Raw genomic sequence first — 17,541 nt, forward strand, 5'->3', positions numbered from 1 at the left:
AACAAATGACAGGTATTCCAAATTTTCTAGGAAAGTTACTAAATATAACTTAGCTGCAGGTACACTGAAAATGTAACTGTTTGATGTACTTCCAGCTGAAGTGCCTGTCTCTCAAAATTTCTAACCCCTCCTTTAGATTCAGAAATTGAGAAAAAAACCCGAATTTTTGTTCGGGGCTTCCAATTGCTTTAACTTTATGACAGATTAGGTATGGAACATTCCACATCCAAAAAAGTATGCACCAGTAAGAATTTTGGTACAACCACTTAAACTGTTCTGTAAGTAGACGTTTATACTGGATACCAACAGCAATGAAAACATGAATTTGCAAACTGAAGTGATGCAAGATGCAGTATGAAAGTACTTAGTTCAAGACTCAACTGATATTTCAATTTTCTTTGGCATAGTAGTTGTTTACCTGCCATCCATTCAATAAAGAGGTTATAGTTGCTCTTCTCACATGTAGCACCCAGCATTCGAATAATGTTAGGATGGTTCAGATGACTCATCATCCTTATTTCTTCTCTCAGCGCTTCAACTACCTCTTCTTGCTCAGATGATGTGTTCCTGACATATGTTACCTGTTTTGAAATATTGTATTTAGAATTACCTGACATAATAATCAGTCCTGCACCACCTGCTTCAGTACTGTAACAAGAATGGATGGTTTTCCACCCTTGTCATCATCTGGAAATAGCAAGTATTCTTTTATCTCAAGCCCCTTTGGTTGAGAATGTATCTCTATGTGAGTTGATCATAGAAAGTTAAGAGTGACCTTCAGGGGAGATACCAATAAAAAAATCTCTTCAAGCATGGAGTGAGGAAACTTCCTTCTTGACTCTCCTCTGCTTAAACCAGGAATATTTTTTTTCCAGATGTTGAAGAAAAGGAGGAAAGATAAGGCCTCAAACAGGATTCTGACAGCATTGTTATTGATAAGGCTTTTACCAGTTTAACCATACCACCTGTTTTATAACTAAACCACTTGTCCCAGAAATTCAGTTGCGGGAGCATGAGGAAGGAGCAGATCAGAAGTAATTTAATGGAACTGGAGCCAATTCCAGCTCTGATCCATACTAAGTCTGAAATAACGGTATGCTGCAGAGAATTTTACTTGGGCATGAGAATCAACTCTGCAGAAGCAGCCTCAACTAACAGGTGTAAGTTAATTCTAGAATTAATACGAAAATGTTAGGACTAAGATTCCCCCTATGTTGGTATCACTGATTCAGGCCTACGGCACCATAACATGTAAAAGATGTAATCACATCTGGAACCTTGAAAAAAATAAATATTGAGTGAAGCGTGTGCATTTAGGCCTCTTTTCTCAGTCACACATTATTATCTGTTGATTTAAATGCTAAAAATACTTGCCTCAAAGTTGGCTGCTGGATCAGAGAAAAATCAGCATTCAACTACATTTCCTCTGCTTAAACTGTTTTAGGAAAAAAAAAAGTCTGGACAGGTATGGGGAAAGTACTTTTAATAGCTACCTTGCAAATAGGGCATTAATTTGGAATCATGTTATCTGGACTCCATTCCTAAATCTGTCACTGAATTATGAACTTGGTTATAGAAAAAAATGCACTTGAACTGTGAAGGAAAATGAGCATATAGGTGAAAAAACCTGAAAATATTAAGCTAATACCATGCACGTAAAGACTTTTTATTATGCGTTTTGTGAGAACACATGACAGGGAGCAGAGGAAGCAAGGAATACAAGAAGTGTGTGAAAGCAGAGAGCTTTTGTATTTGCTATTCCAAAGAAATATACAACAAGCACGATATATTCAAGAAAGTGAAGTATTTTAAGTATTTACCTGTTTTACAGCCATTAATGTCCCCGTTCCTACATCTTGAGCTTGGTAACAGGAAGAGAAGGCTCCAAGACCGATCTGCTGACCTTTAAGCCATTCTGCATCTTCTCTGTAATGGTGTTTTGCTTTGGTATGTCCAGGCAGGGTTTCTGGTGTCTGCAAATTAAATTCCAAGTCAATTCCATACTTACTAGCACGCATCTAAAATGAAGACATTCTGGAAGGTTACAAAATACCCAAGCTTATATGTCTCTTCTCTCCCTTACAGTTCTTTATACTGCACGTTATACATTTTCCAGCTGAGACCAAACATCAGTGTATTTTGTAATCCACATACTCCTACTATATCTAAGAACACAGAGCCTCCTCTGTATTACTACCTGAAGGTGAAAGGCAAGATTTAAGGACACAAAGAGGAACAAGACTTTTTTCTTTTCCTAATCTCACACATTGTTAAGGTTTCAGTTAGCACCTATATTAAACACATTAAAATCATGTTGTTTTCTATGCTTCACATGTTACCCTATGCAAAGGATCACAAATAAAATACTCCTTTCTCTATTCTTATTTCTTGTGCTTTTATCTATTTGCAAAAAAATATTTTTTTTCTGACTTCTGAGGTACATTACATCTTCTATTTCAAGATGTGCCGACAAGATCTCCGCCCTTTCTTTCCGACACTGGTTTGGTTTTATACAATTGCCTCCAAAGTCAGGGAGCATTAAGACTCAGTACTGTTCTACTTCTGCTTAAAACCTTTGTTCTCATTTCCTGGTTTCCCCACTTCTAGGCTACCTTCTTTGCCATCTGGTACATGACATGGTGTTTCTCTTCCAAATACCTTCTCTAAACTAACTAATAACCATGGAAATGTTCTGTTAGCACCCTCAACTGGCAGACTTTACACTCCAACTCCTAGGAGAGTGTACCGAGTACCTTTCTGTTTTACATAGCTTCAGAAATACATAAACAGCACTGCTCTATAAGGTCAGTGAACCTAGGCTAAATTCCCATATGTATACTTACATCCTGCTGAATGATTATAATATCTTCACCATTTTCGACCTGTAGCTGGGGAATAATTGGCAGGGCATCTTGAGACGCTGACATTGCCATTGCAATAGCTAAAGCTTCCTCCTCTTCAGCTTCCATCTTTTCCTTGCATTTTTGATTATGATTTACATCATCTTTGTAAGTATCATCGTTTTCTGCCCGCTCCGGAGAAAGAACCGCAACTTCAGACTTGAACGTAACTGTGCCATCACCCGTTGGCATGGATGCCTCCAGCAGGTCCTCGATACTGGAATTGAGCTCTGCATTAACATCCAAACGACATCTTTCATCTACGGGTGTGAACACCGTCTCCTCACTTGGTATAACTGCACTGCTGCTACTACTACTACTACTATTGCCATCACACTGTGAAATACCATTCAGGTCAAGTGTCATGCTATTTTTTAAGGTTTCTCCCTGCTTGTTCACATCACTTGGGGTGGGTCGTGATGGCTTTGGCCTGTGTATGTGACTGGATGGCAATGGCCTGGCTTGAGTAAAAACTGGAGAAAGCTTCTCTGGTTCTTTATTTTCAGAACAGTTTCTCTGAAACTGGAGAGAAAGTTTCCGCTGTGTTTGAGGAGAAAGTGAGGGGATTTTGCAGGGAACGAATCCCTGAGGTCTGAGTTTAGAGACATCTGCTACAGTGCCAGCTGGTACAGATGGGTTTGAAGGAGACAGAAGCGTTGGGAATAGTGACTGGGAATGACTGGATGAGGCATAAGAGTTCAAACACTGACTGTGGGGTTTTCCTTTTGTTTGAATGGCTGGCTTTGGTTGCTCTGTGGTTACTGATGAAACAGGAAGGCCCACAGTAAGGCCAGCCAGTGTCTCAGCAATGTCCTCTGGACTGGCGCTCATTTTTTTATCACTTAAACCTTTCCCACTTTTCCCTGAAAACTGGACAGTATTGTTAGGGGTATTACTTTCTGTAGCTTCTGGAGAGTTATCTGGTACGGGTAGGGGCAAGAAGTCTTCACGTTGACATTCCCCAGAGTGTATTTCTTCCATGCCTAGCTGGATGGCTTCTGCAATTTCCATTTCATCTGCTATCGCCATCAGACGTCGACGCATTCTTGCATAATGAGTTGAGCTTGTCACACTCAACATTTCTAACAGCTTTACAAAAACATGGGGCACTCTTGCCACCATTCTTGCTGCACTCAAAAATACTCTCCGCGATAGTTTACCAACCATTGAGTGTGAATTGTCAATTGACTGCAAGGCGAAAGTTAGGAGGGAAAGAAGTTTCTTATACCTAACAAAACAAACAAACAAACAAAGAAAAAAAAGGTGTTTTATATGCTGATATGCTCTAGTTAACTAGTGCTAAGAGAGACATTTCAAGATAATGTATTTAGCCATCAGTTCTGCAGTAGAAAGGCGACTTATTGCTGTGCTGGTACTTCAAAACTGATTCACAGGTCAGAAGTTTTTAAAAAGACAGCCATTTACTTAACGAAGTAAGCGCACTTCTGCCTATAAATACATACTATTCGTTTACAGGAATTACAATATTTTTTTTAAGAAATCAATACTGCAAATACAACCATGAAGAGTAATAGTTTCATAATGTAAGAAAGTACCTGTCTACTACAGTATCAGCCTGTAAAACATCTCCACAGACAATGTGGGGATAAAAGTCACCAGGAAATTCCAACAGAAGTCTGTCTATTAGACAAAGTCGTCCCAGTAGCGCTTGCCAGTTGCTAGATTCAGTTTGTGTTCCAAGAATACAATTTAAGACATAATCAACACCACCAATACCAATGGACCCTATAAAAAAAAGTTGATAAAGACAGGGATTAGGTATGTTCACAATCTAAACTAATATCTAAATAAAGGTCAGGACTGTATCATACAGAAATACACGTTGTGTGCCCAAATTACTCCCCCTGCCAAACTGCTCAGAGAAATACTGTTCTTTTTGCCATACTGATATTGGGTAAGTCCAGCATTAAATTTAAAACACTTCAGTATATTTGCTTGTAACTATAGTTGAATCATATATGAAGAGCTATTATTACCAGATTTAAGGATCTCTCTCCCGACTGCCAGCTCGCCTGCTTGGCCTTTACACATCTCCAATAATGTTGAGACTGAAAGTTGACTTGTTCGACTAGAAGAAATTAAAACAAAAAAATAACACTTCTAGCAAACGCTTTCAAGTAAAAAACATTCTGATCATTTTATTTCAATAATCGTTAGCTTAGAATTGTGCATGAGAAGTTTTATTTATTCCACATTTCTATATCCTCTGTCCAATCAATTTATTCCACAACATTTCTATAAACCTCTATCTGTAAGCTACCAATAGTTGTGACTTTTTTTTTTTTTTTTTTTTTTTACAAGGATACTTCCAGGAAAGTAATGTCTAACAAACAAAAACCCAAATAGGACCTTATCCTATAGCAAAAAGAGGCCAAGTCCAGAAAGCCAGCAACACAAGGAACAGTTCCATTCCACTTAACTTTAGATACACTATTGCTGGGGCATCTCTAGTTTCAGAAGAAATGCTGCATAGAAACTAAACCTAGAGACAAAAGTCAAGCTAGTGGACTTCTGCATCAAGTTTACAGTACAGATTAAGAAACTGTTGGTCTGGCAGAACAGATATGGGTAGCTTGGGATAGGAAGACAAGGCCTACTCAAGCTAGAAATGTCAAGAACATTCACTCAGAATAGCCATCTCCTAACAGTCCACTGAAATAAAAAGTGGAAATGTAATGTTAATGCTTCACGGCACAGATGTACAACAGCTTTTGTTGAAGTAGGAAACATACAAAACTGCCAACTGCTGAGGGTACTTGCTGACTACTTAAAGGTGAGCCTTGAGAATTCAAACAAAGCAGTGTCAATTGAGATGGAACAGATGGTTCATGACTGCACCAAACATCTTCCTTTATTTTAGGGGGGAGGGGAAAAAGGGCCTTATGAAAGCAAAGTATCATTTAAATTCTGTAAGTATTGGAAAAATAAAACCAGGTGCCTTCAAAACTTACATCTTTCAAGCCAAAAGTTTTTTGGTAGTAATCAGACTTCGACAAAAACATGACGTACATTTACATATATGACCCACACATTTTATTTCACCACCAACTATAAGTGGTCTCATAGTTCCACATAAATAGCAACTAACAAAGCTTCAAGACATTTCAGTAACAATCCAAAAATGAATCCGATGTTCATAGACACCATACCTGTTGGCATCTGCACATTTAACTAATATTGTCTCTACAACTGGCTTGAGAAGTCGCTGTAGTTTGGTCCTCTCTGCCAAAGTATGACAGGGAGTATATACCAGCATGGCTCTTAGAGTTTTCTGAAAGAAAGGAAAAAAGCAGTATGTATGAAATCAAATTAACTACACAATTATTTTTTTGTAAGAGTTGTATATATATGTATACGTTTAAGAGGTGTAAATAGTTTTATATAAATTGCATTTAAAATATCACTGAAATGTTCAAAGGATAGGTAGCTTACTACATATTCACTGTTAGAATTAATCACATATTCTTTGAGATTGGAAAGAACCTAGTCATATAATTACTGTTAATTCTTAGGACTGTAGCAAGCATTTCCTTATATTTGACCAGTAGAGTCAAGTCATTTCACTCTTGCTCTCAGATGATGGTTAAAAGTCAAGTCATCAGTGGTGCTCAACAACTACCTGGATTCCTGACTTCGTATACCTCTTTCCTTTCCCTCCCCTTGAAAAATGAAGTAACTGAAATTACTGGAATACAACAAACAACTACTTACTAAAGCAGCAACATATACTTTGTAGACAGGGTCAGCACAGACCATGGACAGCACACTGCAGCAGGATTCCACCACCACATCTCCTGAGATACTGGTCTGAGATGACCCACTAGCTGCCCCCAGAGCTCCAGCACTTGTTCCATTGCTACTTCCAGAATTTCCAGTGCTTTCACCATTAGCCAGTAATAGAGCACCACTAACATCATGGGAAAGACGTCTAAGTGCCATCTCTCGTATATTCCAGTTTCGAGAAAACAAGCAGCCAACTAACTCCATTCCAAATACCTGCCAAGGAAAAAGCAATGTTACAGGAGTCAAACTGAATAATACTGCAACTTAGGTACCTAAGAGGAGAAATCAAAAAGAGCAAAGAAATGTTTCTGCTGAAAAAAATCACCTTAAAAAGTCTGACAGGAACCATATGTTAAAAGAAGATTATGTGACAGAAATGAAACATCATAAATGGTACGCTATCAGTTCTCCAAAAACTCTGTTAAGTGGGAGGATGACTGTATGAATGATTTCATTCACTTTGAATTTTAATTATTCAGAATGGAGTTTGTTTCTATAGACATTGATGTAAACAACCTTGAAGCCACAGTCTGCTATACCAGACAAAAATTACAGCAGACATCCAGACAGTACAAGTCCTCCCGCTTTTAAGTGTATGACCCCTGCTCAGCTGAACCCTGAACCCTCAGGTGACTCTATAGGGTTGGGGTCATTCAGCTCCTGCAACACAACTTGGATAACATTAAGTGCCAGCTTTGTATGTATGTGACACTTGCACAACCAAAACTAGAGTTAAAAATAATACATTTTATTACATGGACCTTTAATATGAGGCCCAAGATAAAGTCCAAAACTGAAACCCCAGTTAAAACAACACTGGAAAACCTTCTCTTCTGAAGAAAGTTAATATAATTATTTCCATTAATAACCAACCATAAAGCTGATGGGATCCAGAATAAATTTTTGAATTGTTGATCTGACAAACCTAGAAAAACAGTTCAAAATAAGCTGTTACATCGGAAGCTTCTTTTACAAAGTAAAATTACCTGAATCCATGGCTCAGCTAAATCTTTATAGGCAGAAGGGATCTGTTGGACCCCATAGTGAGTAAGGTTAAAATTGCTCTCTTGGGTTCTTCTCTGTGATCCAGCTGTAGATTGTTGCTGAACTTGTTGCTGAGCTACATGGACAACAGAAGAATCCACAGGGCTTGGCAATTCATGACTACAGGTTAACAACAAATAACACGGATTAACAAATGAAACATATGCTGAAGTAAATACTTCAGCATATTTAGAAGCATCCACTAAGGATCCAGAAACATACAGTTTGTTACATACAGACTGAATCTTTACCTATAGAAATCATGAGACCTCCATTTAGATCTACAAAGAGGACAGATAAGTGGTTCTCTGTTTCTTCTGCATTCTTCTGCCCCTGGAACACAGCAACAGGATAATATGCACTTGAGTTTTACAATGTATAAAACCAAAACAAGAAGTTTTGCTGAAGAATGTTAAGTTTCAGGTTAAACACTTCAGAACTGAGGCATTTACAGCAGCCTGATAAATATGGGCTTTTAAACACTTTGTGCATGTAGAAATCCTTCAGTTTAGCACTACCACTAATATTAAAAGTTACAAACTGAAATGCGATGCCTTTTCAACCTCAAACATAGACAATACTTTCCTAAAATATTAAAATATGGCAGATGGAATTTTATTTGTTAAAGCGAACTATTTATATTTCCTAAGGTAGTATGCAAACATACTGTGTATTTCACTGTATAATCCTAGCTGATAGTAGACGACTTCCATACATTCCAATGACAAGTCACAGGGGGCTCAAAGTCTGTTCCTAACCTTGCTCTAGTTGGACATAATCTCACTCAGGTAAAAGAGGCTCAGACTTCTAACTCTGTAGTTAACTTCTTTCTCAAAGCATCAAATAATAAACTGGACTTGTGAATAACTGATAAGATATGACATATAATAGTACCTGAATGATATCAAGCTCTCAAAAGGCTACCACACATTACTTAAGAGCAGGTTTCTGGGTTTTTTTTTACTTTAAAATAAAAAAACCAATGAAAACACGGTAAGTTATAATCATTTTGCATATTTAGAGTCATCAGAACTTAACCAGACGAAGATGACAACATACATATTGACATGCAGTGGTGGTGTAATTTGTTCCTGCAGCCATCTTCACAAACAGTTAGGCTCTCTTCATCCAGCATGCCTAACAAACAAATGGGGCACATCTGTTCTTCTTCATCCTTCATACTGTAAAAAATAGTATTTGTGATTGTAAAAGTGCCGTATCAGAATTTAGAACAGGTGTCAACAGTGAAAAAATAAGAACTTCCAGATTGGAACAATTACTTCTAAACAACTATAGGCTATACATGAATGATTCTCCTAAACATTGGTCTGAGTAAGCAAGCAACCACATTTTTAGAAGCACTGAGTACAGACAACACCGTTGAAATGAAAAGGAAAGTCACAAAACACATGACATCTTTTCAAACTAGGTCAGATACCAATTAGAGATTGAAAGGCTCAGCCCTGGGCACTTAACATTATTTTTCTTTTAACAAACCATCCTTTGGTTTTCTATTTATAATTTTGTTTTGAAAAACTTCTTAGTTTTTATATTTTGAAAGCTACCCACATTTTTTTCCATCACACTCCTTTCACTGTGTTGAGTCACAAGGTGGTCTTTAGTCCATTACAGGGAACTGTAAATACTATTTGATGAATGTATGTAAAACTCAAAATTAATGGAAGGTAACAGCCACTGAAGAATTTTCTGCCACTAACAGAAACAAATGCAATGGATTCACATGAACACTAACGTACCTACAAGTCATGTGTAGATTTTTAAAAACTCATTCTCCTTGTTTGTCGTGTTGTGTCCATTTACCCCACCTTAATTTTTAAATGGATATAACCAGAGATTTAGCCAGAAAAATTATTTTGAACTTAAACAACAGGTAGTGAAAAAACACAGATTTTAATCTTCTGTAATATTGTTTAAACGTGCAAAATTATTCCTATTCATAGCAAAAAAATTTTATACTTGGTATGTGTCTAGAAGTCTGCAGAAACCCTGTATTTGTTCACCAACCATGTATTTTCACAATAAAATTGGTACATACATTGTTCCTGTACACACATTCTTTTCCATTTCCTTGCAAATACTGACACTATTTTTTCCTCCAAAAATCCACAAAAATAAGCTTACAGTGAAAAATTTATTTCCACAGCTTGTATAGAAATCGAAGTATTAATTTAAATTTTTTGAAGAATCAGTAGTAAACCAAAAATAATTGCAAGCCACAGCAACTAGCAGAACTGAGTAAACTTTTATCTCAAATGAATCTGATGCTCAGTGTTCTCCAGTACCTATATTATGGGAGACTACACCTGTACAGAATAGCAACTTATCTCATTGAACCAGTAATGCTAGGAACTAATCATAAGGTGTACTGGCAAACAAATGAAAAAAATCTTTCATCCTGTAAAAAACATGATAACTCATGCAGTGAAGTTCACAATCCAGTGAAGCCAATTCTATTAAAAAAAAAATTCTATACAAGTTATCTACATTAAAGGAACTGGCTTGCCAGATAAGTGAATACATAGTCTGCTCTGGATCTAACTGCTTTGTTTACGCTGTTTATTTACAGTGACACAATTTGGAAGAAAAAGATGATGGGAAATAAGGCCACAATCTGTACATCAGAATTATAAACCTGTCTGAATACATTCATCTAACTATACACTTACTATCACAAAGTAACACATCAAGGTACTCCACAAGTTAGGTCTCACTTTACACAAAAAAAAAGTCTCAATTTATGTTGCCTTCTGTGGTTCTGCCTCTCTAGAGGGCGACTAGTTTACCCACTAACTCACACATGTACGAACGACTTGTTTAAATAGTTAACCAGTATCTTTTCAAAATCAAGGGAAAGAGCATGCAAAAGCACTCAAGTACTAGAATTTAGGGGGAAAAAGTATCAAAGAATCAAACTGCTTAAAATTAATGAAGCATCATTTAATATTGTATAAACTCCAGAAGTCATAATAGGTTAATTGCTCCCTTAAAATAATCGCCCATTTTAAATGAAGTGCTTTAAAATATGTTTACTTATGTTTTTTATATATTTTTTATGTTTACACAGACAGAGTGCATTTACCTCAAAATTTTTCAGTATATTGTCATAGGCACAAGCATTTCTCCAAAGTAGGACAAGAGAAAAAGAAAAATAATGTTTCTTCATTTGTCAACATTTGCACAAGTTTTGCATTTGAACAAATGCTCACAAATAGGTTTTCAAAGTTAATATATGCTTCAGTCTTGCATTTACATTTCAAAAGTTTGTTTCCTAAACTCATAAAGGATCAAAAAAATTCTTTTCACAACTTTACTTAACATTTTTCAAACAGCAGTTATAAAGCAAATATGCCCACTTGGTACCACAGTGACTAACGTATGCTTGACTCGATTGTTTGCGAATACAGAGACTTAACATGGCTTGAAATGAAAGTAGCTTTGAACAAAAAGAATGTAGGTGACTCTAAACCTCCAAAATTAGAAGAAAACTACAGAATAAAGCTTTTAATTCCTTTAGGAAAATACTAACCTGTTTTCTGAACTAGATGTAGAAGTACTAGATGATGACAATGTATGAGAATTTGACATGCGTGAGACAAACTTCTGGATGGTGTTACGAGATGGAGCTTTGATCCTCGAGCTACGCCTACTGTGATATTTCTGGAACAAACTCTCAACCTAACATCAGAAAAAGATAGCAACAGTCGTATTTATACTATGAATAGCTTGTAATTTAAAAGTAATTATTACTGAAGCTTAAGTACTGCTAAAAAAAGATCTATTCATCTTCACAATAATGCATTAGAAGTAGCAGCAGGAATTTCAGAAGTGTTACTAATAAACAGATCACAAGAAACACTTTTCAACAAAAACTTACTTGCTTATGAAAAATAAATTACAGCTTTAAGTACACACACAATTATTTCTGAAGATCCTCCTTCTGTTTAGCTTTCAGCTAACCAGTGAGACAGATCTACTCAAATTTGAGTAGATAATCCAAGACTTGAATCACTCACGGAACTACAGCTCTCTACTATTCTTTTAGTTATGTCTTTTATTTGCAGGTATTTTTTTCCTATATACAGAGCTCTTGAGACTGAATTAAAGATATGATTAAAAACATAATACTGTTGCTTGGCAACAGTTTTCAGCATTTTTAACAACGTCCTAAACACTTTTACCTGGAGTGTATTTTAGATCTGCATTAGATCTACTAGAAATAGACTACCTCAAAGTTCTTTAGTGTCTTTCTCCAGAGCATTGGGTCTGAAGGTTCAAGCTGGAACACTCGCAGCATAACAAACAGCAGATGAATACAAAACGTCCCACGGCCACAGCTACAAGTCTGCAAAGAAAAGTATATGCTAAGGCTCTGTTGAATTGATAGATACATAAATAATTCTTCCACATTTAAATGCACCATAGAACATATAGTACCTCCTCTCCTGCCCCGGGGCAGGGGAAAGAAGTAGTTTATGCAAACTATTTCATATACAGGCATAAATATCTTCTTACTTGGCCTTATAGAAAATGAGAATTCCCAAAATATTATTCAGGAATATACATGAAAAAGCAGACTATTACACCAGTTTTCAACTGACATCCCCCCTCCCCCCTTTTAAATTTTTTTTTTTAAATGAACTGAAGTTATTGCTACACTTCATAATAGAACAAGTTCATGCATATAATCACTATATATCCATAACATGACAGCAATCGAACCTAAATAGGTTGCTTCTACTTACTCAAAAACCTAGATGTTTCCCAATGCAGCATCACACTACTATGAAAAGGACCTCACTATGGGTGTAATTAAAATAATCACACCATTAAAAGGAATTATGTCTTGTGCTTGTCATTTATATATATTCCACAAATAAGAGGGAATAAAATGTTTCAGAATGAGAAACTAGGAAAATGAAGTGTCCAAATTTTAGCCAAAAATACTTCAGATGTATAATTCAAAGCTACACCAGGAATGAGAAGTAGACAGAACAATAATAATTACTTCTAAACAAGAGGTTTGGTGGTGGGTTTTTTTGTTTAACAGAAACTTTAGACAGAACTCATGTACTTGCTACATGTAGCCAAAATACAAGCTGACCATTAACATTACATGAGCACAGACTACAACTTTTAAATATTGCTTTATAAAACCATTATCATGGGCTGGCAACAAACACTTGATCTAATTTCATGTTGAACAGTTTTCCAAGAATAACTATAAATTAATAAAAGCTACTGACAACACAAAAACGTCCTCTACCTGAGGTCCAATAAACACTCTGTATTTATTATCAGGGCTGTCTCCTCCAATTAAGAAAGAGTTGGGTCCTATCTGCTGCAGCAAGTACAGCCTGGCTCGCATAACTTTGTTGACACGACGATTTGTCTCCTCAGGGCTGTATGGAGAGAAGCCATCTGGAGATGGGGCTCGTCGAGGTGGTGTTATTCGTCCACTCTGAAACTACACAGCAGTTCAATTATAAGCATTTCCCAGACAACAGTAAGTTTGATTAGGTATTTGGGTTCTGGTTTGGTTTTCCTCCAAATGACATAGAATAAGAGAGTCCCTGAAACTGCTAAAACCTGCTTAGACTATACGCCCAGAACTTGAGGAAAAAAGAAAAACTAAGTTTGTCTGACGTTGACAGAAAAAGTATTTTAAATTGTTTCTATTTTCGAGTTTTCATTAGTTACCTTACCATATTACAACTGAATTATCAAGTATAATCCAATCAGAAGATAATCAGACTTGTGACTCATTACAGGAAATTATATAAGGTTATAACACTAATACATATAAATTTCTGAAGAAATCCTATGACTACAATTTTCGAAAGGGAACATACGGTCAACAAGAAACAGAAGTTTAAAGAAATTCCAAAGAAAAAGAAAAAGGATACCTCTTCCTCTTCTTTGCACAACCAAAGCACCTTTCAGCTCAGCATAGGGTTTCTTGGTTTTGCTTCCCCATGATCAAAAATTCAATGGCCCCAGTCCTCATTTAAATTCTTCATATTTCTAACATTATGAGATGTGTTAATAGCTCTGTCCAATTTAAAATCTTCTGCTTTGATTTATATCCACTTCAAAATTTTATGTTATGATGTGCATTGACTCTCTGTCCTTCAGTTAAGTAAAAGATAGCTTGAACCCTGGTTTTTCATAGGAAAGGTTAATAAAAAAACCAAAAGAAAACCAAATCAAGTAAAAAATGAATCAAAGGCTAAATCAGCCGGTGGGTTGTTGTGGTTTTGGTGTTGCGGTGGGGTTTCTGTGGGGTTTTTTTTTTTGTTGTTGTTGTTTGGCTTGTTTATTTTTAACCTTTCAATTTGTCTTCTCAAAGAAGAAAGGAGCTGTGCTGCAGTGCTGTAACTTCTGATATTAGTTCTTAGTTCAGAGAAATGGCAACATATATTTTAATTAATTTGGGAAACCTTGTTTACAGTAATGGGACAATAAAAGCAATTAGACCTTATTCTTACTCTATTACATTGTTAATCTGTAGACAAGTCAACTGAACCTGAACTGTGGATGAACATTTTTATAACAAGCAATCCTGTTAGACACTATTATAGTCTTGATCTTCTTTAATGAAGCCAGTTTCTATTGCTTGAAGCGTTCTATTCCAAATCTTCTCAAACGTAATGATAGTGATTTTAGTTTTCTAACAATGCACATACCTAAATCTTCCCTAATCTGTACATAAAGTCATTGATCCCATCAACAATCCCATCCCCAAGTATACATGCCTGGAGAACTGACATGCAAAACTGCAGGAAAAAAACCCAAACTATTAGCACCTCTTTGTGCAAATCAAGCTAAGAGAACATACATCTCTTCACAACTGAGTATCTGTATTTCTTCATTTATTTCCTGGACATAAAAACCTAAAGCAGGACTGAACTAAAAAGAAAACACACACTTAAGTAGAGAATAAAACTGCAGATATAAGAAATGACACAGAGCACAATTAATGTATACCTCACTCAGGTGGAGATACCCTGTCAAGGACCCCTTTGTATCAGCACCTTGCCCTACACAGGGAGGATTAATCGCCTCTATAAGCAAAAGATTGCAGAATATAGTCAAATTAAAAGTTACATCACAGTTTGCAACTTACAGGCACTGGAGATACCCTTTTTCTTCTAACACCCGGTGATTCAGATTTAACTGTCCTAGAAGATGATGAAGAGGAGCTACTAGGAGAAGGACTACGTCTTCCTTTCTGTGTAGGTGAAGAAGGAGTGCTTTGCCCTTCAGCTTGAGGTTCCAGAGAGAGTTTGTTCATTTCTGATCCATCTCCTTTCCCAGAGATGGGTTTCACCACCTTGCAAGAATTAAACTACATGTTAGAATTATAAATTGATCATTTTACACTAAAGCAAAACAGATTCATCAAAACTTATTTTGCTAGCATTATATAATTAAGCCATTATCCAGACATACTAAGTTTGCATATTGCCTAGGTTCTAATATTAACATCTAATAGGGGTTATCCTGTTCATCTATACACAACACAGAAGCAGAAACCTTTTTTCCTGTCCATTTGCACTGCTTATGTTAGTTGTGGCAGCAAATGATTTGATTCTGAAAGTACTTCTGTAATTGTCATTCACAGTATCTTGAAAGACAGCAGTTCCCCCATTTGGATCATAGCAGCCAAAAGAATTTCCTTTTACAGGCACTATCTGCTTATTAGGAGTGTAAAAGATGGATCCGGTGTTACAGTACACTAAGTATCAGCTGAGAAATATTAAGGTTGCTATTTCTACAGCACAACACTTGTAAAGTGAAAATTACTTTACATCTGGAGGCAATGCAGCAAAACTAAGGTGTGCTGTGCTCTGTTAGAGCCACACCTGGGTTTTCTGTCTGCCATACAAGTAAAGCAGCTACACCCCATCTGGTATCTGAGCTAATCATTGCTTAGTGCTGCACTACAGCACGCATGTGCTCAAGCAATGTAAGTACATACACTTCCAATACAGTGCTTTGTTGCATGAACGCTGAATGTTGACACTGAGGTATGGAGCATTTCAGGAAAATTTTCAGCTGCCTGCCCCTCAAAACCACATAATGCATTAGAAGATTAAGACCACTGGGAATCAAATTAAAAGCAGTCACAGCGGCCAGAATCAGTTTTAGTTCCACATTTCTCCATGTCTTATGAGGCTTGACTCAAAGTTGGAAGGACGCTCCAAGTAAAACTTCAGATTAACAGAGCAGAACTCTCCTAGAAAGTTCCGAAGGTCTCTGATTTAGCCAAAAAATAGCAGGCTCTCTCTGCTCAGGGTATGGTGAGGAAGAGACATCAAGACTCGGTGCATTTCTACCTGATGATTTGGACTGCATCCACAAGGTCAAATGCTATTTTAAACCGAAGCATTTAACTGATCCAACTGAAGCCATTCCACTACCCTGAAATGCATTTCGCTTTCAGCAGGCTCCAGGGAGAAGATGACACTAAGAAGGTTGTGGACTAGCATATGGGCACTGCTCAAGAGAAGAAAAATCTCCATTTATAGCTTTGATGCCTAGCACTGCTAATTTTACTTTAAGGAGTCACCATATTTAATGTATTGCAAATATGAACTTTTCAAAAAACTTTGGTGCTATTGTTTTTAATTATACTGCTACCCGATTATGAAACTGAACAGGATAAAGCAGAAGTATAAAAAAAAAAAAAAAGCAGTGCAGTCTTTATTTGCCTCCTATCAATTGTTGTAATACTTTTTCTTTTCTGCAAGATCGGAATGCAAATTCATGTGCCTGTGAACTAGTACAGTTACCAGCTGCTAGTGCTTGAAAACATTTTAAAAAATCAAATGGTAGTAATTGAGAATCTGGAACATCAAAAGTTGTATTAAGAAAGCCAGAAACCTCAAGGAAAGTGGGCAGGGAAAAAATTTCAAGCTACGCAGTAAGCAAGATTCATTTAAAAATTTGTATATTAAGAACGGTTTTGTGTTATTTGACCCTCTGATGTATTGCTTTTTTGGTGCACTTGCCAGCATTTTCAATGTCCCTTCTCATGATAGAAAGTTACCCACAGAACCCTCTTATTTCTGCTCTAAAAAAGCTGTCCCCAAACACTTGTCTACTGCATCAGATGATGATGATCTTAGCTTTAAATTAGCACTCACATCAAGTGGTGCATGGCAGTCACATTGGCCAATGCAACTACATGTATAGGTAACTAATGGCTATTAATTAACAAGCATTATACTGAACAGAATTGTAACTTTGCTTAATAAATTTCAGGTTTAACCTACCTGCAATTTCTTAAAACCACTTCCAAGCCATTTATACAAAAGCATTACTCAAAAAGCTAACAGAATACTCTGGCATCCAAAGTTTAGCAGAGTTGAGACGTGTGAAGGAGTTACTTAGCTCTGGTTTTAGTAAGACTGCAGTTTGATTTTTCACCTAACAAAAATTCCACACACTTCTGTTACAATACATAGAAAACTTTAATGTTTTCAAACTAAGAAAAAGTGAAGTCATGAAACCCCTAAGAATCAAGTACGAAGTGTTATTGTACAATTACACACTCAAACTGTTTTTTACCTAATAAACAGGAGCTACTTTTGTTGGTGACATTAGAGGGCAGTATCGTTACGGTATTATTTTATATTACACAGATCAGCAGCAGGACCCTGTGCTTTTTCCTTAAAAACAGAGCTTAATAAACGTGTACATTTCAGAAAGTCAACCACAATTTCCTGTTAAACAGCTTGTACAAAATGAATGGAACACCCATAATTAAGAG

The 17,541-nt window shown here is 36.5% G+C and overlaps 1 protein-coding gene across 2 annotated transcripts in view; it reads right to left on the bottom strand.

Moving 5' to 3' along the window:
• MAP3K1 (mitogen-activated protein kinase kinase kinase 1) overlaps positions 1-17,541 on the bottom strand; it is a 60,337-nt gene that overhangs the window by 6,901 nt on the left and 35,895 nt on the right. For both annotated transcript variants that reach the window (XM_040579911.1, XM_040579910.1), the window contains exons 3-16: positions 14,893-15,099; positions 13,033-13,233; positions 11,995-12,111; positions 11,296-11,444; positions 8,808-8,929; positions 8,000-8,081; positions 7,691-7,868; positions 6,633-6,917; positions 6,071-6,192; positions 4,898-4,989; positions 4,457-4,646; positions 2,844-4,128; positions 1,821-1,973; positions 419-581 (exon numbers count right to left, since the gene is read on the bottom strand). In XM_040579911.1, coding sequence (XP_040435845.1) covers positions 419-581; positions 1,821-1,973; positions 2,844-4,128; positions 4,457-4,646; positions 4,898-4,989; positions 6,071-6,192; positions 6,633-6,917; positions 7,691-7,868; positions 8,000-8,081; positions 8,808-8,929; positions 11,296-11,444; positions 11,995-12,111; positions 13,033-13,233; positions 14,893-15,099 — 3,346 coding nt within the window. The remainder of the gene's footprint in view (positions 1-418; positions 582-1,820; positions 1,974-2,843; positions 4,129-4,456; positions 4,647-4,897; positions 4,990-6,070; positions 6,193-6,632; positions 6,918-7,690; positions 7,869-7,999; positions 8,082-8,807; positions 8,930-11,295; positions 11,445-11,994; positions 12,112-13,032; positions 13,234-14,892; positions 15,100-17,541) is intronic.

Source organism: Falco naumanni, chromosome Z (assembly GCF_017639655.2).
Source record: "Falco naumanni isolate bFalNau1 chromosome Z, bFalNau1.pat, whole genome shotgun sequence".
In the NCBI taxonomy this organism is placed as follows: Eukaryota; Metazoa; Chordata; class Aves; order Falconiformes; family Falconidae; genus Falco; species Falco naumanni.